Source organism: Psammomys obesus, unplaced genomic scaffold, assembly GCF_907164565.1.
Source record: "Psammomys obesus unplaced genomic scaffold, mPsaObe1.curated_primary_1811, whole genome shotgun sequence".
NCBI classification, from domain to species: domain Eukaryota; kingdom Metazoa; phylum Chordata; class Mammalia; order Rodentia; family Muridae; genus Psammomys; species Psammomys obesus.
In genome coordinates this window covers 21,332,940-21,359,958 of record NW_026585504.1, presented here as the reverse complement: position 1 = coordinate 21,359,958, position 27,019 = coordinate 21,332,940, and the positions used below count along the sequence as shown (strand labels likewise).

Genomic DNA, 27,019 nt, shown 5'->3' with positions numbered 1-27,019 from the left:
TTCCCAGCACCAGCAGAAGACGTCTGGCCTTCATAAATGGAAGGCTTTCTTGGTTAACTCAGTGCCAAGCCTGAGAGATCAGTTTCTTCATTATCAAAAGACTTAGTCTGGCTTCTCTCAGGTAGCACACACTCGATGTTTGCTGTTCTTTGAGTCCATTGCTTATGAACAGGATGAGATGTAGAGGTCCTGGATATGGCAACTTTCAAACTACACTAGATGCTGTGTCTCTTTCATAAAAAAAATAGAGAGCTGGGTTGAGCCGCCCACAGTGTCCGTGAGGTTTGCCTCAACTCTCCTTCTTGACTTTCTTTCCCCAGTGGATTTCAAAGACCTTCCAGGAAAAACTCCCACCTGACCTTAAAGACCTCTAGGAAGGATTTCTTCCAGTATGATAGAAATGTGATCTGCCTTTGGTAGAATGGAACAGAGAATTCATTCATTATAAACTAATGGAAGAGATGAAAAATATTACCATTTGGAAACTGAAGATACAAGCAGAGTTTGTTTTGCAACTATTGCTGCTTTATATATGTCTAAATTTTTGGATAAAGTTGTTTTAAGGAAGAACTTAAAATGTATTACTATATACCAGTTATTTTCAAACTATTTACCAAAAAGGCAATTTATGTTGTACTTTATACATATGGATTGTCCTAAAGCAGAACTTTATAAAGCATTAACCTTCACTGTACACTTTTGTATTCTCTGTTTTCGGTTAATATTTAATATGGTGTTGGAACCTATGTGACAGATTCCAAGATACATTCATTGATTATTTCCCACAGTTTGAAGAATATAGATCAAAATCATTAGGCAAATCATTCAGTTTTCATTTGTCTGTTGGCCTGTGTCAAGAGAAAAGTGACTTTCAGGAAAAGGATGGAGGAAAAAGAGCACTCTCTAAAGTTTTGCCTCTCTTTTTGGGAAAGTCAAGCCCTCATCTTGGGTGCAGGTGTCAACAGGAGTTGGTTAAAAGCGAGTGCGTCACGGGTGCCAGGTCTGTGAATGAGGGGCCACTGCCTGCATTTCCATCCATTTGTTCCTAGAAAGCACTCATCTTCTAAACCACCGCCCCGGTCTCTGGGCCTCACGGCTTTGCTATCGTGGATCTCATCTCCCATCTGTGCGCATTTCTTCAACTTGCCCAGGTTGTGAATTTATATTCTGCTCTCTCTTCTTCATTCCCCTCATGATGTTACCTCCACTAACCCGTGTCACCGACAAAACTTACATTCACCAAAGGGAAGGGACAAAGCATGAGATTCCCTCAGCACTTAAATTCCATTGTAGCAAAGGTCTGATGAAGCAAGCAGAATGCAAAGTCTGATGTCTAGAAGAAAGCTCTGAATAAACTCACCTTTGGTATTTTAAGAATGAAGTATCTAGTCTTCCATTCTTCAGCAAATGGCAATTAGCTTCCTGTTGTGGAAAAAGGTGAGAATTTGAAGACATCAAGGATTCAATGGGCATCAAGGAAATGCAGAATAGCACCTTGATATACCACATAAGAAGCTTCAAGTTTTAAAATACTGTATAAAGAGGTCCTCAAATCCAGAGACATAGAATATATGTGACATACTTTACATATTATAAGCGTGTAATATGTCAGTAGCAGACATACAGCGGATAAACTACTCCCTAAAAAAGCTCATTTTCCACTCACGAAACACTTCTGTTTTGCTGAGGAAGGCATTGCCATTCCTCCAACTGCAGAAGCTGTATTTCCTTCAATATTAAGGTTAATGAGGGCTGGGGCCCTGTAATCTACATGAGTACGTTAATTCTCATGTGTCCTAGATAGTTGAGAGAGAGATTTGGAACTTCAGCTGAGGGGAGAGGCTCACACTGCCAAACTGGAAACGCAAGCATACATTCCACACAGCAAGAGAAGCTGTGTGCAATGCATCTCCAGGCCTGGCTTCCCTTTCAGCAGAGCCCAGATGCTGAGCAAGGCCGGCCCTTCCCTGCGCACGAAGAAGAAGAGCCAGTTCAGTTCCAAAGTTTTAAACAATACTGGAGAAAAGCTGTTAGGTGATTCAAACTCTGGTGATATTATAGTGGAAGAGTGGTTTATTAATAATTAACTGAACTGTGAGAACATTGCAGACAGGACAGTCACGTGTCAAGTGTGTTTTAGAAGTGAGGATATGGCATAAATTGATCTTCTGCCTGTATCAAGGATGTGGATGTGCAAGATGCTACTGAAAATGTCTTCATGAGCAAAGCTGAAAGTTCAAAGTTTCAAGACTTCACAATTAGATGAGACTATTCTGATCTGTTTACTTAAAATATGTTTTTCCCAAAGGCAAAGGAAGATAAACTTTCTTACAACTTTCTTCCTCATTCTTCTGTCTTTCATATTGCTGATGGAAAAGATAGATGAGTGCTAGAAAAGCACCAAAAATGAGACAAGAGACTCCTATGGTTACCTGTCATGGTAAAGTCATTATCATTGCCTGCAAATGTTTAGATGCCTCCAGTTTTGTTTTTTTTTTTTTTAACTAAAAGCTGATAATTATCTGGGTCCATCCTCCTGGCAGGCTCCGATCTAGACACTGTGCTGGAAGCATTTTAAAAGCAAAATATAGTTATAGAGGCAGAAAAGGCACAGACTAGAGAGCACGATGTTTAAATGAGGAACCGTGCGAAATTCCGAATCAGTTGAAACTATGGTGACAAGGAGCACCCGAGGCTCAGATGGCCAGGACTGGCTTTGGAAGTAGGAAGTTGTTTGGGAGGTGCCATATTTTTATCTTGGTGGTGACACTGGGTATCTACAGTTGTTTAAAATTATTGAATCATGTGCTCTAAATAGGTACATCTTTAAAGACTTGGATTTTATCTTTTACTAGTTCATTAAGAGTTTTGTTCGGTGTGTTTTGATCATATTCACCCTCTAACTCTTCTCTGGTCCACCCCTCCCCCCTTTCTTACACACCCAGTTTTGTGCCTCTTTTATTTTAAAAATCCGTCAAGACTGATTTGTGCTGCCCAGACATTCTTAGATGTGTGGTCTTTCACCAAAGCAAATACAGTTTACCAGGGACTATACTCATAAAGAACGCTGTCTTTCTTTCCCCTGTAGCTAACAATTGTCTTGGGAGGAAGAGATGTGATATGAATGCCCCACTTAATGCTGAGCATTTTGCAGTCTCCTCTCTGTTCCTTGGCTATCTGTGGGTCCCTGTGTTAATCACCATTTACTACCAATAGAAGCTCCTCAATGACGTTTGATGGAGGCATTGACACATGGGTACAATAAGTCATTAGGAGTTGTTTTGGTGCTATGTCCATTTAGCAATGCAACAGTAGTAAGTTAAAAAAAAAATTGTAGTAAGTTCTCCGCTTGGGCCTATGACATGTCTTTTCCAATCACAGTGCCAAGTATGGGTTTCAGCTTGTGGAGCGGGACTTAAAACCCATCAGAAAGCTCACACACATGCACAGAAAGTTAAAATGGAGTCACCCTACAACAGGGCAACAACCTTACTAACCACCAGAGACTAACAAACAGAAGTGAAGTCCATGGAACGGGTTAAGCAGGTATTTACATTTTGTGGCCTACGAATTATATCTCAACGAAGTCAACTAGTTAGAGGAGTCTCGCGAGGCCCCGCCTGAGACAGCGTGATAACAAAGTTCCCTCCCCCTCAGCCTGCGTGGAAAGCTCCAGGGAGCGACCCTGAATGCTGCTCATCGTTTTTTTCTTCCTTCAGTTCTTTCTGTCTGTGAAAAGCCCATCCCCATTCAGAGGGGATGCTGCCCGATTCCTGAATTACTAATACCAACCAACTCAACCTTGAAATTCAACTGCCAAGGTTGTTTCTAGACAGAAAGAAACTCAGTGGGGCTTCACATTGGGAAAGAGCACTGGTACCTTTCTTACTTCCCTTTCAATAGACGGCAAAACCTATCAGTTTTATTGATATAAACCTCATTATATGTACATAGTATCAAACTACCATCTAAATATGTATCTCTGTTCCCATAGATGATTGTATCTCTTAATCCTTATCACGGGAGTGCCATTGTGCGGTGGATGGAGGCTAATACAGAACCTTACCATTGGTTAAAGTGCAAAGAGCAAGTCTCTGTGGAGTGCTAAGCCTTAAAGGTGACATCTACAATACAGCCCCACCATTTCAGCATGGATAGGGAGGGGTACACAGGCCCATTCTGGAACAGAGCCCTTGGGACAGTGCCATCCAAATTAAGGGTGGGTCTTCCCATATTCTGGGAAAATTCTTCATGTGTCCATAGATACGTCTCCTATTTGATTATCAGTCCCATCAAATTGGTGGATTCATAATCCCACCAAGATTAAACATCACAGAACATACGCAACCAAATCATCACATCAAAATCCTTGTAAATGTATGTGCATAAGAGCAGCAGCCAGAATGCAGAGTTTCTTTCTAAGGTGATAAATGTGTTCAAAATTTGATATGATATTGACTACATTTATTTGGAGATAAACCATCAAGGTTGAACTGAGCACTCAATATAGGTGAATCATATAGCATGTGAATTATATCTCAATAATGTGTCTCTTTTTAGATGGTAGCATAATCCTATGCAAACCAGAAAGGTAAGGAAAGTTTGGCCACAAGCCAAAGCAAAGTCAACCGGGTCAAACCCTTAATTTTTATTTTCTTCACATCACACTGACATGTTAAATCAACAAGATACACCTAGAGTCACTTTGGAGCGATTTGCTATTTCATTTATATGGTAAAGGGAAATATAACCATCCCCACTCCCAACAGGGTAACACGACTTCCATTTCCGTTAGTTTATAATTGTGGATAACCTGAGAAGCTTCCTTAATTAAAATAAAAATTATTCTCAATATTAATTATTTTTATTGTATTTCTCATCTGGTATGAAGTCACTTCACAACCCCAAGGCAAACAAATCTATAAAGCAGAGTTTTGAGTTAGCAGATTTAATAGCCCAAAGTGAAGATGAGCAGAGACGAGGCAAAGTGATGTGATAGTTACAACCACAATCTTGGTGGTTAAATGGGAGAAGTATGTTTCTCACGGGGTTGGGGGGGTGGGGGTTCATGTCTGCAGGAGGGCCCACTCATTCTCATCTGTGAGGAGGCTCCCATCCAGCGTGGGTGGACTGCTGTCAATGACTGTTTAGGCTACACTCCATTCTCTTCAAGTCTAGAGATAATTTAATTTTGACATCGGCCCATTGTGATTTATATTTGGAGTGAACATTCATCAGGCTCTTCCTGTTGACTCCTCATCCCTACCAGCCTACGGTTTTCTTTTTTAAAACCAGAAAGCTTATACTGTATTCCAGTGAAGGAGTTCCCTTCCATGTGTTAAAATCAAGCCAGTTATTATAACACAATGGGATTGACACTCCAGGATAAAGATACAAAGGGAATCATGGCCAGCCCTTACTGTAAGATGTAAAGGGTTTTAAAATAAGTTCCCTTCAACTTGAGGGGAGACTCACAGCAGTGTGAAAAGTGCTTTCTATACTGAGAATTCAGAGAACCCAGTTTAGATAGAAAACAAATGTTTTATGGTGTAAGATCATAGTAATTATCAGCCGATCTCCTTATTAAATCCCATAGTATGAAATTACATCAGTTTCCCCTCTGAAAAATGAAGCAAAATCTAACCCTATAGTCTTGGTCTTTTAGTCTATGGACAGTGAATTCTCTCGCTGTTCCTCGTTGAGTATTTTAGGCAAAGCTCTGTACAGGAACATAACACTCACACACTCACACACACACACATACGTGGTAGATTTATTAGACTGGTTAACACTTCAAGGGCTGAGCCATCTAAACACTGGAGACCCAGAGTACCCAGTAGCTGCTCAATCCATGAAGCTAGACGCCTCCAAAGTTCCAATCTGGTGTGAGAAGTTTGGTTGCTTCCTGAAATGTCACTGGCATTGAATCCATGTTTAAAAGTGGTGCTTAAATCTAATGTCAGTGGGAGCAGCATACACACATGTACAGCCACTCAGTCACATGGTTTAGGGGATTGCATGCAGGACCCTACACATGTTAGATCCTTCTAACGTGTTCCACCATTGAGCTACATCCTAAGGTCTACAATGAGCTTTGAAAAATCACAGGCTTGGTCTTAACAGCAACAACAAATACAATTTCAAGATGGCTAAACAATTTGAACAATCAAATAAAATATAAATACCTTTTATATTTTATATAGCTGTCAGAGAAAAGAGAATTGTCTGATAATATGACATCATGCTATCCCAGTTGGAACAGCTCTTATAAAAAAAAAGTAAAAGACCCCTGCACAGATGTAGCCCGTGGCAGTTCAGTATCCAAGTGGATTCCATTGCAATAGGAACAGGGACTGTCTCTGACATGAACTGATTGGCCTGCTCTTTGATCACCTCCCCCTGAGGGGGAAGCAGCCTTACCAGGCCACAGAAGAAGACAATGCAGCCACTCCTGATGAGACCTAGTTGACTAGGATCAGAAGGAAGTGGACTTGGGGTGGGGCATGGGTGCAGAGGGTGGAGGAAGGGAGGGATTGGGACGGGAGGAGGGAGGGAACCACAGGGGGGTTATAAAGTGAATAAAGTGTAATTAATAAAGAATACAATAATAATAATAATAATAATAAAAGTGAACTCTGAGGAATGTGCAATCATAATCCAATATATAATGCAAACACAATGATGATTACATTAAATAAAACACTGGTTTAACTGGAAAAAAAAAGTAATAATAATGGCAAAAGTGTGGGGGCAAAATTCTCTTGGTGAGAATGTAAATTATAGCCATGGTGAAGAACAGTGTGGATGATCCTGAAAAATTAAAAATAGTTCTACCATGTCATCCAGCTATCCAAAATATGAAGCCAGTCTATCAGAAATCACTACGCATCCATGTTTATCATGGAATTAGTCACAATTAGTAAAGATACAGAATCAGCCTAGGGACTCAACAACAAAGGGATGGATAAGGAAAACATGGGATGTATAACTACAGGGATATGGATGGCACTAATGGACATTATAAGTAAAATAAAGCAAATACAGAAAGATAAGTATCACATGTTTTCATATGTAAAAGCTAAAAAAAAATGACCTTACTATGGAATAGTGCTGAATTGAGGTTTGGAGTGGGAAAGAGAAGGGAGGCTGGCTTTGACTAGTGTGTGCTATATGCAGTGTTGAAATATCATACATAATTGTATTTATGTGTGCAATTGATGCATCTTAATCAGAACAATTAAATGTAGAAGTATATTCTTATGCATTTGACCTGGGATCACCTTTTGTCATACTTAGAATGTAAACTTCTTGCTATCGTGTGAAAATCCCCAGGTGATTTGTATTCTGACGCCTTCCTTAGCACCACTCGGGTCTGCCTTTCTCCTCCTTGCTTCCCAGACGGTGGTCACCTCCTGTTCCCTGTACATAGTATACCTTCATGCATGTTCTTTTCACTGCTGGCTTTTCCCATTCTTCTGATCTTTCCAAACTGCATTTCCTGACCATCTTAACTAACTGGTCACCTCCTGTTCCCTAGAGTCTTTCATTGAACACTATTCTTCCTCTAATCCTCTGTATATTTGTTTATTTGATTCTTGGTTGCTCCCCCAAGACACACTGGCCCACAACACACTCATGGGCGTGCACACACACACCTTGCTGTTGGGCCATAAGTCAAACAAATACAGATACCATGTCTATTTTGTCTCTGGAACCTAGTAGAAGAAATTCAATAAGAATATATTGAATAGAGCAAGCAACTGATTCTGTTGCCTAGTTTTATACCTGTTTTTTCAGAATCTTTTTTCCCCTTCTCTTCAAAGCAATTGAGTGTACACTTACAGTATGACAGTGACTCAGGAACTCCTTATAGATAGAATGAGTTCACGGGGAGAGCGTGTTTTCTGGCGTCCAGCTGCCCTTGTTGGTAAACAGATCCACTCAGCTGTGACAGGGTATGTACAGTCTCAGTTACTAACTAGCAGTGTGACCTAAGCCAAGCTTATGTCTCTTTAGGTATCAGCTTCCATCAGTCGAGTGGAAATAATACTGGACCCTGCTTCATTGTATGACTCAGTCCCCAAGCCTTGCCAGACTCGGAGACCTCCCTGGAACTTTTGCTGCTATTGCCTTCAAGAGGAATTTTTACTTTGTTATCCCCATGTCTGGTGAGTTTGTAGAAGAATCTTAATTTACCATGCTCAAAATGTGAAAAGTGCCGATATTAGCCTACCGGAACTACGCCAACCAGATGTCACAGGCTCAGTAGTTTCAACAAACACACTTACTCCCTACAGTTTTGGAGTAAGTGTAAGCTCAAGAGGAAGGCTAAGCTCAAGAGGAGAGCATGGGTGCTTTCTCTGGAGTCCTTCAATTGTCTTGCAGAAGGTTGCTTGTCTTCTGTGTGGCCTTCTGTGTGCTAACTCCAGCTGTCCCTTTCTCTTCTAATGAGGACACCAGACTGGTACAATGAGGTTCCTAAACTTGCAGGTTTGTGTAAGCTTAGTTCCCTCCTTAGAGGACCTCTCCCAAACACAATCACACTGGGATAAGGATTCACTGTAAGAATATGGTTTCACAATTCAGGTTTAGAATCCATGGGAGAAGAAAAGAGAATGTCAGGCATCATCAGAACCCAAAGGGCATAGGCAGGATAGTCAATTTCAAGTCCAGCCTGGACCACCTAGAGAACATGTCTCTTGTAATGGATGAATGAATAAATGAATGAATGAATGAACAAAACTCCCATTTTTGACTGGGCCCTAAAATGTTGACTTAAGCCCTAAAACAGTAAATTAGCTCCAGTGCTCTACATTTTTTTCTTCAGTAATTTTTTTCTCTAATTCTTTCTTGAATATTTATAAACACATCTACAGTAATACTAATTTCTCATTCATAAATGTGAAAAATAGTATTTGAAGGTATGAAAAAATACTAACAATAGTTTTTCATTATAATCTGAGAAAAATATAAATAATACAAGATTTTGTCCTTAGCATTTTACTGAAATACATTACTGTAAACATATCAATCATTTTACTAACATGAAGGTAGCTTTTGAAAATATGATCAGTACCTTTCTTAAGAACAGTTTTTGAAAGATTCATCTATCCTAGTATCTTGCATCTAATTTTCAAGCATTGACCAAAAAGGCAGAATGCAGTGTAAATCTATGTGCTTACCACTTTGGCTACAAATGTCACACAATAATTCTTAAAGCTTCTACTCCTAAATAGAAACAATATACATTATATATCTACTCATAAATAGAAATAGCAAGAGATTATATCCAAGTAAATTGTAAAACCTTAGATATTAATGAAATATTTAGATATGAAATTTATAATAGGTATGAGAGATGAAGGAGACAAAGTGTCACATGCATGGCTCAAATATGTCTTCTTGTGATACACACCTTTCAAAACAACCCATTTCTGCTACAAGATACTGCCTAGGGAAAAAAAAATATCTAAAATACCATTTGTACCTTTTCTAAAGAGAAGGCCACTGAATCAGATTACTATTTCCTCCTTATTGCAGAAAAGACCTTCTTCTTGGCTTATTCTAAATATAGAACCCTGAGCTCCTCAAGCAAAGAAAACACGATCTGATTCAACTTTCTCTCTCCTGACCCTTCTAGTGAGCCTGGCCCAGAGTCAAAGATCAAGAGATACTTTTAAATGTGATGACCATAAGGACAGGTTTGTGACCTTGACTGGTAATGACAGCAGCGGTTTACTAAAGGTGTCTGATGAGCCTGAAGTGCCCTGGATTTTGAATGTTCTAGAAGGGCAGAGAATGATAGAATGGGGATGCCCTCAATAAACTATGACTAAAGTAGAAAATATGCTTTTAGGAGCACTGTCCCACTACTTGCTGGAACGTCTGAGTTCTTTCTTAAGTATTCCACAGACGAGCTGTGTAACACTGTACCAGGTGCTTAATTTCTCCATCGCGAGTCTCTCAATAGATGAAGTTTAATTAAGCCCATCAAACACTCTGTGAGCTCCAACAGTTCATGCACAAGATAATTTGAAAATGAAGAAATTTCAAGATTCTGCAATTGAAACCTACTTTTCCCAATTAGAGTTCCTAAAATTTTCAGCTCCCATCAGGCTGCTGTATGGCTGGTCCCTTAGCCTCCTTCCCATTTCCTTCTGCTGGGACTTCCTCCCTGCTTTTCTTACCTAATTCTAATTTGTTTTTTAAGTTATATTTATGTTTTATTTTATGTGTATTGTAGTTTTGCCTGCATGTATGTACGATGGTGCCAGATCCCCTGGAACTGAAGTTATAGACAGTTGTGAGTTGCCATGTAGGTGCTGGGAATTGAACCTGGGTCCTCTAGCAGAGCTGCCAGAGCTCCTAAACATTGATCACCTTTCCAGACTCTTATTAATTCTAATTCTTGAACATACCTGTTCATCAGTTGAAGGCCCCAGCTCATAAATATTGGGGTTTGCCTGTAGATATTTTTTCCAAGGACAGAGCAAAAGTGATCCTGCTGGATGTTGTTCCCCTCATTTCTCCCAGCGTGCTTTATGGCACCTCAACCTCTCGTTGCCTTTAACCTTCACACCTTTATTTTACCCACTCCAGCATCCCAAGATCACAGAGAAAATGAAGCAGCTGAAAGTCTGTCCCATAAATCTGTCACTGAGTAGACAGAAGTATCTGGTTCTTACTCCTCTTTATTTTTCACAGCCTGAGCTCAATGTTCCTAAGTGTGCTTAGAAAAAGCCTTCTTAAAATTTCTACTTGTGATCTCCTTTCAGCTGAAATAGATTTTTGTGATTCTAGGCATATAGCTATGTAAAGTAGAAATACAAATTATAAAGGAACTTATTTTAAAATAGTTCTTTGGCTACATATGAATTTAACATTTATTAAAGAGGAAAGTAACTTTGCCTACTAACAAAATGGTTGTACTTATTTTTATATGAAGAATTAAATCTTGCCTGAATATTTGATACTATAAGACACAGATTATCTTCAATATTTTCCACATGTGATCTATATTTTGGTTTTTGTGACCATCTGACATTGCCACTTTTCATAAATAAATAGTACAAAATGGCAGAAGTACAATGAGGGGCATTTCAGAAATTGCTGGAAGTCCTGTTATAATCCCAAGGACAAAATTCCTTCCTTTAATAACTTTTAATTCAAGTCAGCAACTCAGACAGCAACTTTAACACTCAAACATTCTAACATAATACAATCCACTAATACACTAACTTGGTGCTTACGTGGTGAGGGCAGTAGAAAATATTAAACTCTATTTTCAGTAATTTAACTATTATGTTTGAAGAAAAACAGGAAGCTTTGCCCATACAATGAAAACACTACATTCGAAATGGACAGTAGTCTTGAATCTGAGCTGTTTCAGGCAGTGCTGGTTGGTGTGTTCCATAGTGTGGTGTAATGCAAAATACACGTGTTGTGTACTCAGAACCAGTGTTGCAATGAAGTGATACAACACAGGCGATAATTGTCACAAACACCTTGGATTAATTTCAGATTTGATTTTGGAATTCGATTTTGGTCATTGTGAGTTCATAAGCTTTTTCATTTTGTCAAATATTTTTGTAACTTTCACATAACCCAGGTTCAAGAACCTGGGGGGGAGTTAGTGAGAATATGTTCTAAGACAAGGCAACACCTGGCAAGTTGACCTTCTCATTTCTGACGTAGCCCTCAAAACACATCGCCAAGCTAGAGAGCCGTCTCCTCACTATCCTCTGTAGAGGACTCTAGTTCGATTGCCAGTACCCACATGATGGCTCACAACCATCGCTAGCTCCAGTTCTCCAGTGGATCTTATGCCTTCTTATCTCTGTGGCTTCCAAGCCTGCACATGGTGCACAGATATATATGCAGGCAAAACACTAACACACATAAAATTAAATTAAATTAAAATTAATTTAAAAAAAACCATATAACCACAGAGTACAGCAAAACAAGAAATAAGCTAATTTAATAACTTTGAGCCTCTTATTACCAATATGTGTATTTTCGATAAAGTCATCAAATGTGTGATATGTGCTAATACAATTTTCAATACCAACTCTAGCAACTAATTGCAGATACTTATGTTTATTATCTTCGTTTCTTATTTATGCAGAACTAAACCTATCAACTAAGCCACAGAACTAATCTTTACTTTTAAGACTCCAAATATATTCATGATTCCATCCCAAAAGATGAAGTAGAAATGTAGTGCTGTAACTCCTAATTCAGCTCAATGCCACATGAATTCACTGGGCAAACTTTGTGCCTCTCTAACATTATAATGCTCTGGGTATCAGAACAAATGCTTTTCCCATCCCAGGCCCACTCACACAAGAAAGAAGATAGGCTTTTGTAGGTTGCAAGTCCTGGTCTGGTTTATTTATAAAGCAATAAATATTTGAAGCACAAACAAACTGCATGTGTGTAAACAAACTGTACAATGACTGATGAGAGATGGGGGAGGGGGCTCAGAGGATTCCAAGAAGCACAATACCGTCATCCTGAATATAAGGTAGACTAAGAGAGAGACACCTCAGAAGCACTTGCGATGGACAATGGATGGGCCTGCCTCATCATACTCTTGCTTGCTGATCCACATTTGTTGGAAGGTGGACAGAGAGGCCAGGATGGAGCCCCCAATCCAGACAGAGTATTTACGTTCAGGGGGGGCAATAATCTGCAGAAAGAAAAAAAAACCATCAATGTGTTCTGAAGTTCTCAGCAATGGAGTGGGCAATAGGTTTGCAGTATTCATGGACAAAGGTATCAGGGATTAACTGACGATAAATAATGTAGGAGATGCTAGAGCATAAAGCAGTGTAGCCAGTCGAGTTTGGCAAACTTTCCTGCATTTCATCATTTCTCCATTTCTTTGTACTAGAGAATAACATGGTAAAAATCTAAATGCACGAAATGCTCAAAATGCTCAAAATCTGGGGCCTTTTAAAATGTGTAGATAGGTTTAGTTATTGCTTTCTGTTCCCCTTTGTGTTTCGAGTATTTACATGTATTCACATTTAGAAGCAGTCCTAAGGGTAAAGAAAAAAAAATCAGGAATAATGCTAGCACTAAATAGAAATCTTCACAGAAGATAGAAAGCTAAGACACGGGAGAAAGAGGTTGGGAAGGAAGCTTGCCTTAGAACACCAAGATCTGCCTCTGCTTCCTGCTCCCAAATGTACCCTACCTTAATCTTCATGGTGCTAGGAGCCAGTGCAGTGATTTCCTTTTGCATACGATCAGCAATGCCAGGGTACATGGTGGTACCTCCAGACAGGACATTGTTGGCATACAGGTCCTTGCGGATATCAATGTCACATTTCATGATGCTATTGTAAGTAGTTTCATGAATGCCAGCAGATTCCATACCTAGGAACAAGCTCTTTTTATTCACAGCACATTCAGGCTAGGGTGAAAGGGAGGGAATGGAATGCCTCTGTGTTTGGTGAGCTGCCATAATTCGTATCTAAAACATATGTTCCCCCCAACAACACGCTGCGGGGAACAGGTGGGACCTGAGTCTCTGCAATGTGCTAATAGATAATCCAGTACAGACTGCCAAGAGACAGACAGCTGTGTTCAGTGCTTGTTTGGAATGAACACATCCTGCAACCATCAGGAGTGTGGAGATATATTACCAAGAGAACGACACATGTTTAAGTGAAAATTAGCCTGCTTTGGTTTGTTTTGAGATGAATCTTATTGTCTAGTACAAGCTTGCCTTGAACTCAAGGCAATCCTCCAGCGTTTCTGAGCACTTCGATTGCAAGTGTGAGCTACCACACCTGGCTTATACTTTTCATTTATGGCCTAAAATAAAATTCCAATGTGCAAATGTGTAGGCAATGAATGGTGTTGTGATTGTATTTAATGGTAAATTACTTTAAGTCTAGTCCATCAGTAATGGAACTGAGAGGGGGCAAATTAGGTCTCTTCAGGAATCAGACATGCCCTGCTCAGTCTCATCATCTACTGTGAGGTGAGCTCAGCATAACCTCTTCATTTTTCTCTAGAGCAGCTGAGTCTTTCTCTTTACTGAGATGTCAGGAGGCAAGAGTGAGCTGGGTGAGACGCCAGAACCCTGTCGTCCTTCTAATTAAAATGAATATTACGCTGGGTGACTCCAGAATTTTTAGAGAAGCTGAGCCCCAGCACCAGGAGCTGCCACTCACCAATAAAAGAGGGCTGGAAGAGTGTCTCCGGACAGCGGAAACGCTCATTGCCGATGGTGATGACTTGGCCATCAGGCAGTTCATAGCTCTTCTCCAGAGAGGAGGAAGAGGCAGCTGTGGCCATCTCATTCTCGAAATCCAGGGCAACGTAGCACAGTTTTTCCTTGATGTCGCGGACAATTTCACGTTCAGCTGCAGAGAGATAAAGGGTTTCACAGTCAAGCTCTGAAGAAAGAATCAAATTGTGGGAAAGCAGGCATATCTACCGAGAAAGCAAAATGAGCAGGCATGTGCCATGTCAGGTAAGACACACACACACACACACACACACACACACACACACACACACACTCACCAGTGGTGACAAAGGAATACCCGCGCTCAGTGAGGATCTTCATGAGGTAGTCAGTGAGATCCCGACCAGCTAGATCCAGACGCATGATGGCATGGGGTAAAGCATAGCCCTCGTAGATGGGGACATTATGAGTTACACCATCCCCAGAATCCAGAACGATGCCTGTTAGAAACGACAGATGAGAATGGGGTGGAGTGCCAAGGGCCACTCCTTCAGCTGGAGTAAAACCTGTTCCTGCTTGGATAAGGAAAGCAATCAGATCCCTTTATGCAAAGAAGAAAAATGACCATCATGGATGGATACCAACTCTGAAGGCAGCACAATTTGTCTTACTAAACGTCATGGTAAAAGAAAAATTTTCTGAGGACACTTTCAAATGGCCATCCCCTTATCAGCCATTAGTATGTTATTTATGTAAGCATTCAGGTGTAGTTTTTGTTAGTTTGTTTGGTGGGAGGCACAGTCTAACTTTAAATGTGTCCTTCTGTTCTGATTCAGACCCTGTAAGGGGAATGTGTGTCCTTGAAAATATCTGCCCAGAGGCTGTGAATGCTGCCTATCACATGTCTTAGAGAAGGGAAAGATGTAACTTCCTGGGTTATCAGACTCTCACAGTAAATATTCTCCGAAGCTAACCTCAGGGAATGGTTGTCAGCTCGCACTCTGTCAGCATAGATACCTTGCTAGAGAGAGACAGGGAGGGGGCCCTTTCTCAGGTGAGAATTGGGGTTCACAACAAAGTCAGTGAGTTGAGAATTCGGTTAATCAAGGACTGTGCCCTAGGGCAAACAAACCTGTTGTTCTTCCAGAAGCATACAGGGACAGCACTGCTTGAATGGCCACATACATGGCAGGGACGTTGAAGGTCTCAAACATGATTTGGGTCATCTTCTCACGATTGGCCTTGGGGTTCAGTGGGGCCTCAGTGAGCAGGGTTGGGTGCTCCTCAGGGGCCACACGGAGCTCATTGTAGAATGTGTGGTGCCAGATCTTCTCCATGTCATCCCAGTTGGTGATGATGCCATGTTCAATGGGGTACTTCAGAGTCAGGATACCTCGCTTGCTCTGGGCTTCGTCACCTACATAAGAGTCCTTCTGCCCCATACCCACCATGACACCCTGTAAAAAAAGATGAGAACATCATGTTCCCTTAAAGACAGGAATATAGTCCTGGCCTTATTTAACTTATGTACAATTCCCAAGACAATGAGTATCTGTAAAATACTAGAAAAAGTAACAGCAGAATTTAAAAGTTAGGCATTGCTGGTCCATGTCTATGACCTCAGCACTCAAAAGGCTGAAACAGGCCACAACTTTAAGGCCAGTCTGTGCTATAGTGCAAGTATCAGGCCAGCCTGGGCTGTAGAGTTAGACTCCACCTCCAAGAATTAAGACATAGTCCTAATTTTAATGAATCACTCAGATTAATTCATCTCCGCAAGAGGAAATATATCGATTAATTAGAGCGTCACTGTGGAGAAAAGCATAAAAGGATTTTACTGAAGAAGCAGAGCCTTATCTCGTTCATTTTCTTTTTTTTTTTTTTCCAAATGGCTCCATTAAATTACTAAGATTACCAAGCTTATCACTGATGTCACTTATGAAATAGATGACTATCTTTTGGGACAACTGAATTAATGATGTCATTACCTCTTCTGGTCCCCTTAAGAAGAGATTCTGACACCCATCCACTGTACATGAGCTGACAGGCCACTATCACTAAGACGAAAAGTCAAACCACTTAGAGCATCCTGGAGTACCCTTCTCTGGCCAAGCCTGAGGACTCCCATCTCTGCTCTTTGGCACCCCGTCTGGCCACGCATGCCACAAACGCAGCGAACGTGGCATTTCTTTTAATAAACAAGGTGATATGCCACTATCACCATGGCGCTTGTTGCTTTAGTCACATTTGGCTTCTAAAAAATGCAACACCCAGGAAGGAGATCTGTTACAGCGTTGGGCAGTTCTGTAAACCGGCTGTGAACAAGAGAGAAGAATGTAGATTGGGCACTGGGTAATTCTGAGTAGCTGCATTGCTGGTGGTTAGCTGAATTAGTTAAACCAAATTGAACAGATGAATGGCAGAGGGCCAAAGAAGAAATCCACATTTATGAGCCAAAGAAGACACTGCAGTTGAACAGCCACAGGCTCAGAATGAGAAGGTGGTGGCCTTTCGCAGGAGAGAGCCAGACCCATCAACAAATGTGCCTCTGCAGTGGACTGCTTGGTGTTTGGAGGTTGACAGGGGTTGCTTGCAGGGTATTGGGGTTGAGACTCACTCACTGTTTTACTTACATGACCTAAAGAGTTTCTCAACAGTTGGGTCAAGAGAGTCACTTTCCAGATTGCTGGACTGAGAAGGGGTCCACAATGTGGACGGGGAGCAGGCCAGGAGTGGTGGAGAGCGTTACCTGGTGGCGTGGGCGGCCCACGATGGAGGGGAAGACAGCTCTGGGGGCATCATCGCCCGCGAAGCCGGCCTTCACCAGCCCAGAGCCGTTGTCGCACACCAAAGCGGTGGTCTCCTCGTCGTCACACATCCTGGCACAGCTTCAGTGGGATCTGTGGGCTGAGGAGAGAAGAGAGTCCATGCTCAGTGCCTGCAGAGCTGGCCTTCTCCTTTAGAGGAGAAAGGGGATGGGGCGCAGTGGTTCAGTGGGTTGTAGAGAGTGGGGAGGCAAGTGTGAGCTCCCTTATTCTCAAGACAGAAAGGGTGGGGGTTGGAAGAAGCAGGGAGATTGTGTGGGTAAGCGAAGGCACAAAGAGAACCCACCCACGCTCTCTGGCCAACAGGTTCACCCTCCACCCCAGCTGCAAGGAGCCGTGATCCTAGCCACCAGGAATCCCAACTCCTCAGTGGCCAAGGCTGAATCCAGCCTTTTCAGCTGTCCAACAGAAAGCCTGTTCTCCCTATCCATACCCCCCCCCCCCCCAGGTGGGGAAGAAAGTGCTAGACTGTATCAGTGACCCACCAAAGCTCAGGTGGTGAGACAGAGTGAGCTCTTGTGCTGTAGAGGCTTGATGAGGCCAGGACAAAGCAAGTCAGAACCACACCAAAGAGTTTGCTTAGAAGACAAACACAGAACAAAACCCCAACAACGACAACGAGACAAGATCCACAGGCGCCCAACAGCGCAGTTCAGACTAGGTCCTGCAGGGAGCAAGGGCGGAGCGAGGCTGGCACTCACCGTGCTAGGGGCGGCTGGCTTCAGCAGGGCTGGTGCTGGCGGCAGGCAGGCACTGGGTGTCAGTCGCCTGGAGCGCAGCTTTATAGCGCGCTGATGGACGGGGTCAGTTGGAGCAGCCGGGGGCAGGGGTGGGGGGCCCCTGATCGGCCACCTTGCCTTATTTGGTCGCCTTAGCGCCATCTAGGACCGCTGAGGCCATTCTTGGAGCCAAGGGTAGGATCATCCAGGGGGCTCCCAGACCATGTAAGGAAGGGGTGGGGGCAGCCAGAGCAATGGCCAAATAGGGAGCTAGGGAGGGGCAGGCTGGCAAGGGGTGAGGGGCCGGGGAAGACTAAGTGACGCCAATGAGCCCCTTCCTCCTTGCTGGGATGGGGGCGTTCCCTAGTTCTGGGGTGGGCTTATTGCTCTTCAGCAATGCCAGACTAAGAGACAATAAGTCTCTGTCTCTCTGTCTCTGTCTCTCTCTCTTGCACGTGTGTGCGCACACACACACACACATGCCAGAAGGCTTGGCACTCTGCCCTTGGAGAAGGGTCCTAACAGCTGGGCTGGGGCTGCAGGGGAGAGACAGCAGCTTCTCATCTTCCAGTACTGGGAGACAGAGGAGCGGAGTCCAGGCTGTTGTCATAGGCACAAGAGCACCTTGTCAGTACATTGGAGTACCTGGGTTCAAAGGGGACACCTGAGTAGGATACCTTTTGGTCAAGTTTAGCTTGAGCAAGAACTATGCTCACTTAAATGGAAAAGCCAGAAGTCACCACTCAGGACCCACATTAGTTGGCAGGGAAGAGCCTAAGAAGGGTTGTCCCAGGGTCTGGCCAAGTCCAGCCCAGAGGTCAAGTAATCCTCCTTCATTCATGCTGTAGGGATTTTGCTCAAACTCAGATTTCAATCTTTAGGCCACAAAGGGGTCCTCTGATGCCAAAGAAAATGGATCAATACCAAAATCAACTTCCCCACTTGCTAGCAGACAGATGGGCATCGTTTAAACAGGGGGTGAAGTTCTTTATTCCAGGTAAAGATCCCTCGTGAAAGAAAATGCTTTTGTGGGGAAGATCATAGCCACTTAGGATATGAAAATCTAGCAGCCCTCCTACTCAAAGTGCAGACTGTGGACAAACAGCACGTTTATAACTTGGATCATTTAGGAATGCATCGTCCCAGGCCCCACCCTGGAATCGGGGGTCCACTGTAATACAAGATGTCCATGATCAGCACTTACATTAAAGTGTGAGAAGCATTGCTCCCAATGGGTGTCACCTCCTTCGTGGAGAACAGACTTCGAATGACCTTTGCATTTTTTTTTTTTTTCAGAAAGAAAAAGAAAGATAGCCTGAAGTGAGGTGAGGGGAAGGGGAGAGCGGATAGAAGGACACGGGTCGGTAGCTTGCCCTGGTGTGCCCTGTATTCTTGGTTCTTGACTAGTGCCGGGACTTCTAATGCTGTGCTTTTCCTTCAGTTCACACCAGTTAAAAATAGAAAACTGGGCACCGGCATCTCTGTCTAGAGTGGGCTTGGATTGATATGCTGAGGAGGACTGCTGATTAGATACTTCTGGGGCCGGGGAATGCTGGGCCCTCCCCCTCAGAGCTTCCCAACCATGTTTGGGATGGTGTGGGGATGAAACTGCTGGGGCATGGGGACGGGGGGCGAGGCCTGCGTGGCTGAGACCAAGCCTGGCTCACAGCGAGAATGTCCACTGACAGGATGCAAAGAGCAGGGCTTCAAATGCCCACCTCTGTCACTTGACTACATACCGCACATTTGGTCTTGGGCAGGCCAGTGAACGCATTAGAACACCATTTCCACCCCCACCCCCGAAAATGGCACAGTTACTCAGTTCTCATGGGTTATCGAGGACTGGCCCAATGAAAGACAAGCAAGCTAAGTCAAACACAAGACAAACCGAACTTGATCTATTAACATTCAAGAAGGGTACTTTCAGAGACAGAAGTAGCCTTCTGTTTTGGAAAATTGAGTCCCTGCCATTCATTCCCTAATTCGGCAATGTTCCATCAATTATGAGGCAAAACTCAGTGATAAATAACACACAGCAGAACTCATCCTCGTGGTAATTATGGAAGTCAGAGGCATGGTACATGCTGGGAAGGAAGAGGTGGTCTCACTCAGTTGTTAGAAATGGGGGTAGGGGGACATCTAAAAAGGAGTTTCAGAGACAGCCTTTTTGAAATAGCATTTACATATTTTTGGTTTGGTTTGGTTTTGGTGTTTTTGAGGCACTTTCATGTAGACCAGGATAGCAGGTCTACCCTGGTACCCAACCAAATGGGTAGCAGAAGATGACCTTGAACTCCTGACACTCCAAATTCTACCTCCCAAGTACTGGGATTCCAGGTGTGGGCCCCCAACTGCCAGTGGCTTAGTTGATTTCTAAAGTAGAATGGATCTGAAGTTCATGAACTTGAGTGAGAGAGATGCTGTTTGACAGTGGCTGATGAGAGATTCTGCATGAGTGCAGAAGTTTTCTGGAACTGGGAACTGGGATGTGTGATCTGATATTTGGCAATGCTGTCAGGGCTTGCCTACCCACTCCAAGACTGTGAGTCTTAATGAAGAATGGGTAAGTCCATTGAGGACCACCTTTGGGAGGCAATACCCAACCTTAAGGTATTTTAAAACTTGCTTGACAGTCTATTTCAATACATTTTAATTTTTAAACTTATTTATTACGATTAGTATCTCTGGGGTAGGGGGAGCATGTTGGCACCACAGTATGTGAGGTAGGCCAGACGACCACTCTGTGGTTGATTTTCTACACAGAAGGACTTACTGTTGTCTAACCGTAGCTTAGTCCTTGCTAATCAACCTCCTCGATCCCTGCCCAGACTCTTCCTCCAGCCTCTAGTACCTACCTGCTTCTATGAGGTCAGCCTTTTCAGATTCCACATGAGTTAGAGCATGTGGTGCTTGGCTTTCTGTGTCTGGCTTACTTCGCTTAGCATAATGATCTGGATCTAGTTCCATGCATGTTGTTGCGAATGTCAGAATTTCTTTTTACAAACACACACATACACACGCATAAACACAGAAACACGCGTCACAATTTTCTTTATTCACCAGCTGCTGGACACTGGTTGTTTGCATTTCTCGGCTCTTGTAAATTTTCTTTCGATGAACACTTGCAGTGCAAACATCTCTTTAACATACAGACATTATTGTCTCTGGAAATAGATTCCCTGATGGGAGGGTGTGCTGCATCCTACAATAGTTGTAATTTGAAGTTTTTGAGGTACCCAGAACTCTCGCAATGGCTGCACTAATGTACATTCCATCCAACCGTGGGCCAGAGTCCCCTTTCCTCACTCTCTCTTGGCTTTTTCATAATAATTCATTCACTCCTAATGGGGTGAGTGGATGGCCCGTTGTGGTTTTGATGTGGGTCTTTCTGACTAGTGATGCCGTTTCCCTAGTTGTTCATATGCCTGCTGGCCATAAGTCATTTATCTATGTTTTCTTTCTGAGACATGTCTATTTAGATCTTTTGCAATTTCAAATTATTTTTGCTTTACTTATTTACTTAGTTGTGAATGTTGTTATTTATTTAACTTGGCTATTAAGATGTTTTAGTTTCTCATGTATCTGGATGTTAGTCCTGTGGCAGGCAGAGTTTGCAAGTATTTCCTTCCATTCTACAGGTTGTGTTTTTACGGAGAATTGCTTCATTTGCTGGGCAGATACTTTTTAGTCCTATTTTCCTGTTTGTTCCTTTTTTTAAAATTTCTTGTGGTTTTTTTTTTTTTTTTTTTTTGAGTCTTGTCCTTAAAGATTTATGGCATTTAGTATTTACTGTTGTATCACTGATCATTTTAACACTTTAAAGATACTAAACTCTATTTTAAAATATAAATTAATTAAGTTGGTAAGAATCTTCAGCTTTTCATTTAACATAAATTCTCAGTGATTTATTTAATTTGGAAGCAGATAAGTGAGTGCACAGTTCAATAACATTAAGCACATTCCCATTGTTATGCTGTCAGCCTTCTAATTTTATTTGTTCATTAGCTTATTATAGCTAAAATGATTTTCAAATCCAGGAATGGCTGCTCCCTGAAGTTTGAGAGAGTCCTGGTCCTCAAAATCTGGAATTCTCACCTGAAGTTACAAAGATGAACAAATACTTGCTAACTGCAAGGAGGCATCTGAGTGAGAGGGCTTCCTAACTGCCTTCTGGTCTCCTGAGAGGGATGTTAGAATTGCCTGGCTGGGCCGCCTAATAGAAGTTCAAGCCGTGGGGTTTCACCCTTGAGGAAAAATGAAGCTTTTCCGCACTGCCTGGCCCTGCTGTGCCTCCCCTGCCCAGCTTTGCTGGATGGAACCCAAACTGCCGCTGTTGGCCAGAGTCCTCCTTGGCTGACCTTGAGCGTCCCAGCGGGATAGCAAAGCCAGGCGGGTCCCCAGGGCGGTGGAGGGACAGCAAGGTCCTCCCTGGCGCAATAGGCCGCGAGGGTGACGTGCAGAGCACGCTAAAGGGACAGAAGGTGGGACAGTTCCCCGTGTCCTTGCCTGGGGGAAGCCGGTTTCATCCACCATCTGCTGGGATCTGAAAGAGAACCGCCCAGCCTCCACCCCTGCGTTGGGGGATTAGCAGTCACTTATCTCAGCTGTTCCTCCATTTGGAGGTGTCGTAGTATTTACAGAGAAGCCAGAAACAGAACAAGCCACACTTAATTCCTCCCCACAAGCCCGCCTGCCCCTCTGGTCCCTCCTGTATTCCATGTGCCTGAGAGGAGCCTGGGAGAGGCTTGCTCCAGACCTAAGTAGGGTAAGGGAAGAGCCTTCCTAGGCAATTTTATTTTATCTCTTTACACACTTTTTCATCCTCTTGCCCTCAGGCTGGAGCTCAGTGTCAATTTTCATTTAAAAAGGTGATGTGATTGCAAGGTGTAGTCTCCCACACGTCAGGCATGGCTAGCTAATCTTTATGGCTTACTTTTTGTGTGTGTGCAGCCACCAAAGAGATTAACCTAGCAGGGAGGGTTTTTTTTTTAGCCCCAAATCTGTTCTTGGCAGATTCCGAGATTCCAGAAGGCATGTCTACCTTCTGACATGATAAGACCAGTTGTAATGAGCCATCTAAAAAGAGTCAGAAAAGAGGACAAGACCAGGTAGAAAGGGGAGGCAGGCACTGATGGAGATGCCAATAGATTCTAGAGTCACTAGGCCTTAATTATCTCAGGATTCATTTTTCTGCCAGCCTATGCCCTGGTAGAAGGCAGGGAAACCAGAAAGGATTTCTTAAGTCCTTAAAAGGAAAGTGCCCTTCAAGCATCAAGTACTCACCCTTGTGGATTCCTTCTTGGAAGGTGTCCCTCTTAGCTCAGATTTGGCTTGCTCCACATATTAGCAGTGAGACTATTTATGGAGTTTTGGTTTTTCAAGTGTTACCTGGAGCAAGCCCACTTTTCCTGGATGGCCCAAACATGGCAATGTCCAAGCTAAGCTTCACCCAACAGTTTCTGCTAACAGAAGCAGTCACGGCCACGTATAGGGGGTGAGCTGTGGGCTGATTCCATTCACCGGCATTATTTGACCCTCCCTGTCAAAGAAAAGACACACCTCAAACACAAGAGAGTGGTACCAGCAAGGCAAATTATAGCTGTGTATAGAGCACTTCTTAGAGACTAGGTCTGTTTCGAGACATTCTGTGTGTGCTCAGTCAACTAGGTTAAGTTGCACTGAAGCCTAACACACTGCCAGCTGCAGGGCTCATTCCATAGACCTGTTCTCCTTCCTTCTTTTCTTCCTTCCATCCATCCTTTTCAATAGAGAACTGTTTTCTTGAGAATTCCTTTTCTAAATTAATACTTCAGTTTAGTCATTGTATGTGTGGTATGGAAGTATACGGGCCAACTACGGTATAAATGTGGAAGTCAGAGACAATTTGTGGGTGTCAAGTCCTTCCTTTCATCATCTGGATCCTGGGGATCAAAGTCAAGTTTTAAGGCTTGGTGGCAAGCACTCAACCCACAAATTCAGCTTGGTGGCATACAGGGCCTGCCTTTTGATATGATATCACTAGTTTATATTCAGGGACTCAGTAAGAAATGGGTCATTCCCTCTGTTGTAAGGACATTGTTACGGATGCCCACCTCAGGGACATGATCTTCTCTTAGAATGAATGCTTCTTGTCTGACTCTCATACCAAGCATCATCGCACTCAACAAACAAAGGGGCTTGTTTTCAGTCTGTGGCTTCTGAAAGCAACATATATGACCCAGCTATTAACACAAACTAAGGTGGGTGTCTATTGCACAGAGCTATCTCTGGTTTTCATTTTCTTTCTCTTCCACTCTTTAATGTGTTCTTGACTGCCTTTGGAAGCTACTATAGGGGTGTGTGTGTGTGTGTGTGTGTGTGTGTGTGTGTGTGTGTGTGTGTAAAAATAAGAAGGAATAGATGGGAGAGATAACAATGAGTTTATGGGCATGGTAACTAGCATACATGGAATTTGAACGAGGCTATTCATTTCGCAAGTCATCATTTGTCCACGGTGAGTTAAAAAATTCCTTCAAGCTTCTTCTATCATATATATTACTTAATGAAAATAGCCAGTGCTCACATACCATGATCATCTTTATTTCCTCTCTTAACATTTGGCTGTACAAAATAATGAGTTTTATTGTGACATTTTTATACATGGTCGGTTTTTCTCTTGCTATGGTAAGTATAAAACTGTCGATCTAAATTAACCTTCCCCCTATTATAGAAATATTTGCTTATTGCAGTGAATCAGGAAACATTGAAAAGTACAAAGGAAATAACACTTCTGGGAGAATTGTATGGTTTTGTCTTATGACTTCCCTTGAATGAAACTTAAGTGTGACATCAAAGTCATTTGGCCTTGCCTTTTGTGTCTACTTACAGCTGCTGGGCTGAGGAAAGCCTGGTAGTTTGCAAGAATGCCCACTTGTTCTTCAAAGGGAGATGTGCAATGTCAGGAATTTGCATTAAAAGCATTTCTTGCTCCTGCCATTAAAATCTAAATCATCTTTGGCTAACAGCTGAAACCAAAGAATGCTGAAGCAGGAACGGCCTCTGCCTTTTGGGATTATACCATCCATGTCTCCTCTATATATTTTAGTTCAGCTGTTGAGCTCTTTAAAAATGGTAGTCTGGAAACAACAATCTATTGCAGACAAAACTTAGCTATACGTGTATAGTTCCAAAGACATTGTCTTCCTATGAGAAGTTAGAAAGCTGGCAGTTTTTAAGGGGGAATAAAACCAAACCAAACAAACAAAAAACAACTTACAGCTACTTACTGATCATTATTTCTAAATTCCCGTATTTTTTTCTTGTTTTTGAATTCTATACATCCTTTACATATATTTTTTGGTTTGAGTTATTTTTTTTTTTATTTGTTTGTTTCAAGACAGGTTACCATGTAGCTCTTAATATCTTCTAACTCAATGTGTAGATCAGACTGGCCTTGAACTCACAGAGATCTGTCTGCTTCTGTTTTCTCGGTGGTGGGATCAAAGCTGTGAGCCACTACACCTGGGACTTTTAGGTATATACTATGGCTTCTGGTATTCTGCTTTTATGGGATTCCTGATTGTGCAATCAAGTGGGTATCTGTGTCTATATCTGTTTTTTTTTGTGCCTTTTCCTGGGCTCCCTTTCTTCTGTTTGTTTGCTTTGTCCTATTTCAATGTGTTTGGTTTTATTTTATCTTATTACATGTTATTATTATTTCCCAAATGCCCTAATGAGAAACAGAAAAGGAATCAATATGGATGAGAGAGAAGGTATGGAGGAAGTGGGAGGAGAGGCCATAACCAGGATATATTGTATATAAAAAAAAAAAGACTATTTTCAATAAAAGAAAAAAATAAAAATTGCAGATAACCAGTCTATCTTATCTTCAGAGAACTTGATTGCTTGCTTAGAGGAAGGCTGGCCTCCAACGTAATGGTTCCTTCTACCTAAGCTTTCTGAGTGTTGGTAGTGTAGGATTGCACCATTATGCTTCACTCAGCACTAACTGTAGAAACTCAAACAATAAAGGCTTGGTCCAAAGCCAGTGATCTTTGTTACCTTAAGGAAAGAGACAGAGATGGTATCTTCAAGCTAAAAGTAACTGAAAATCCATCGCTTTCACGTGAATGCTAACCTCAATACAAAAAGGAAAGTGTTCTGGGGCTTAAGATATTTGAAAGAGATGAACCAGCCTTTAATGGCTAAAAAAAAAAAAAAAAAAAAAGAAATCATCAATTAAATCATAATGTGGCATTAGGAAATAATTAGAACAATTTTAAATTGGCCCAAAGAATGAGCCATTTAGATAAAGTATTGCATCATAAAGAAATATGGTAATGATTGAATGCACAACAGGCCCATCTCTCCACCAATGGTCGCATCATCTTTCTTTGTCCCCTATCTAATGACAACAGAATCCAGAGCCCTGATCCTAAGTGTCCCAAGGGAGAAGCTTTGAGGCTAATCCCTCAGACTGACCTAAAATCTCATTCCTGGTGTCCACACAAAGACCTCATCCTCAAGCTGCTAGCCCAAGGTGATGGGAATGAGAGGATATCATGGTGAAATAGAAAACAGATTGTGATAGGAAACTGAAAATTATAATCAGAGAACAGAAATCAATGCCTGTAATTCCATTGCCTGGAAATCTGAGGCATGAGAATCAGAGCTTGATTCAAAGACATAGGGAGATCCTATTTCTAAAGCAAAAATATAAAACAAACAAACAAAACAAAAGTAAACAAAACCTTTTAAAACTAAGTGTTCTGCATCTGAGACATTGGCAGGCATTAGCCTTTGCTTTTATTTGGTAGAGGGGAGTGTTGGGTAAACTTTGCTCATAACTATCCTATGAAGCAGAAACCCTTACCTTAAGCTACACCTTACAGTAGCTCTATGTTCTGATATCTTCTAGAAACATCCAACCCTAAAACCTAAATCTTAAAGTTGAAAATGTTCTTCTGTGGCTTGTGTAGTCTGTTTCTTGATCTGTCTGTAAAGTAACCCTTACTTTGACTAAATGTAAAAAAATTAATCTTTTAAATTTGCCTGTTTTCTGTCATAAAGCATACACATACAAACCTGAGAGAATCAGTTGTGGTAAAAGGTTCTTTGGTTCTGCTTCCTATATTCTACCGTGATGTGACAAGGAAAACACAGGTACTCCAAACACCTCATTCAGCCACAGCCATGGAGAAAAACCACAAGGCTGGCCTTAGGTGAACAGATGTTGTTTTTTTCCAGAGATGTGTGTGTGTGTGTGTGTGTGTGTGTGTGTGTGTGTGTGTGTGTGT

At 42.2% G+C, this 27,019-nt stretch overlaps 1 protein-coding gene and 1 long non-coding RNA gene across 5 annotated transcripts in view; one reads left to right on the top strand and one right to left on the bottom strand.

Annotated features, from left to right (window-relative positions):
* The window catches only part of LOC129670458 (uncharacterized), a 100,349-nt gene that overhangs the window by 70,584 nt on the left and 2,746 nt on the right, over positions 1-27,019 (top strand). For 2 of the 4 annotated variants that reach the window (XR_008719218.1, XR_008719211.1), the window contains one exon: positions 8,017-8,168. This is a non-coding gene — a long non-coding RNA (uncharacterized LOC129670458). Of the gene's footprint in view, positions 1-3,521; positions 3,547-3,994; positions 4,118-8,016; positions 8,169-27,019 lie in introns of those variants that run through there. The other 2 variants (XR_008719216.1, XR_008719214.1) reach the window with 2 other exon arrangements.
* Positions 12,302-17,766, bottom strand: Actc1 (actin alpha cardiac muscle 1). Its single transcript, XM_055598947.1, has 7 exons — positions 17,727-17,766; positions 16,950-17,107; positions 15,333-15,657; positions 14,539-14,700; positions 14,184-14,375; positions 13,199-13,380; positions 12,302-12,688 (listed from the first exon to the last, which is right to left on the bottom strand). The coding sequence occupies exons 2-7, from the start codon at positions 17,076-17,078 to the stop codon at positions 12,545-12,547; spliced, it is 1,134 nt and encodes a 377-aa protein (XP_055454922.1). The 5' UTR covers positions 17,079-17,107; positions 17,727-17,766; the 3' UTR covers positions 12,302-12,544.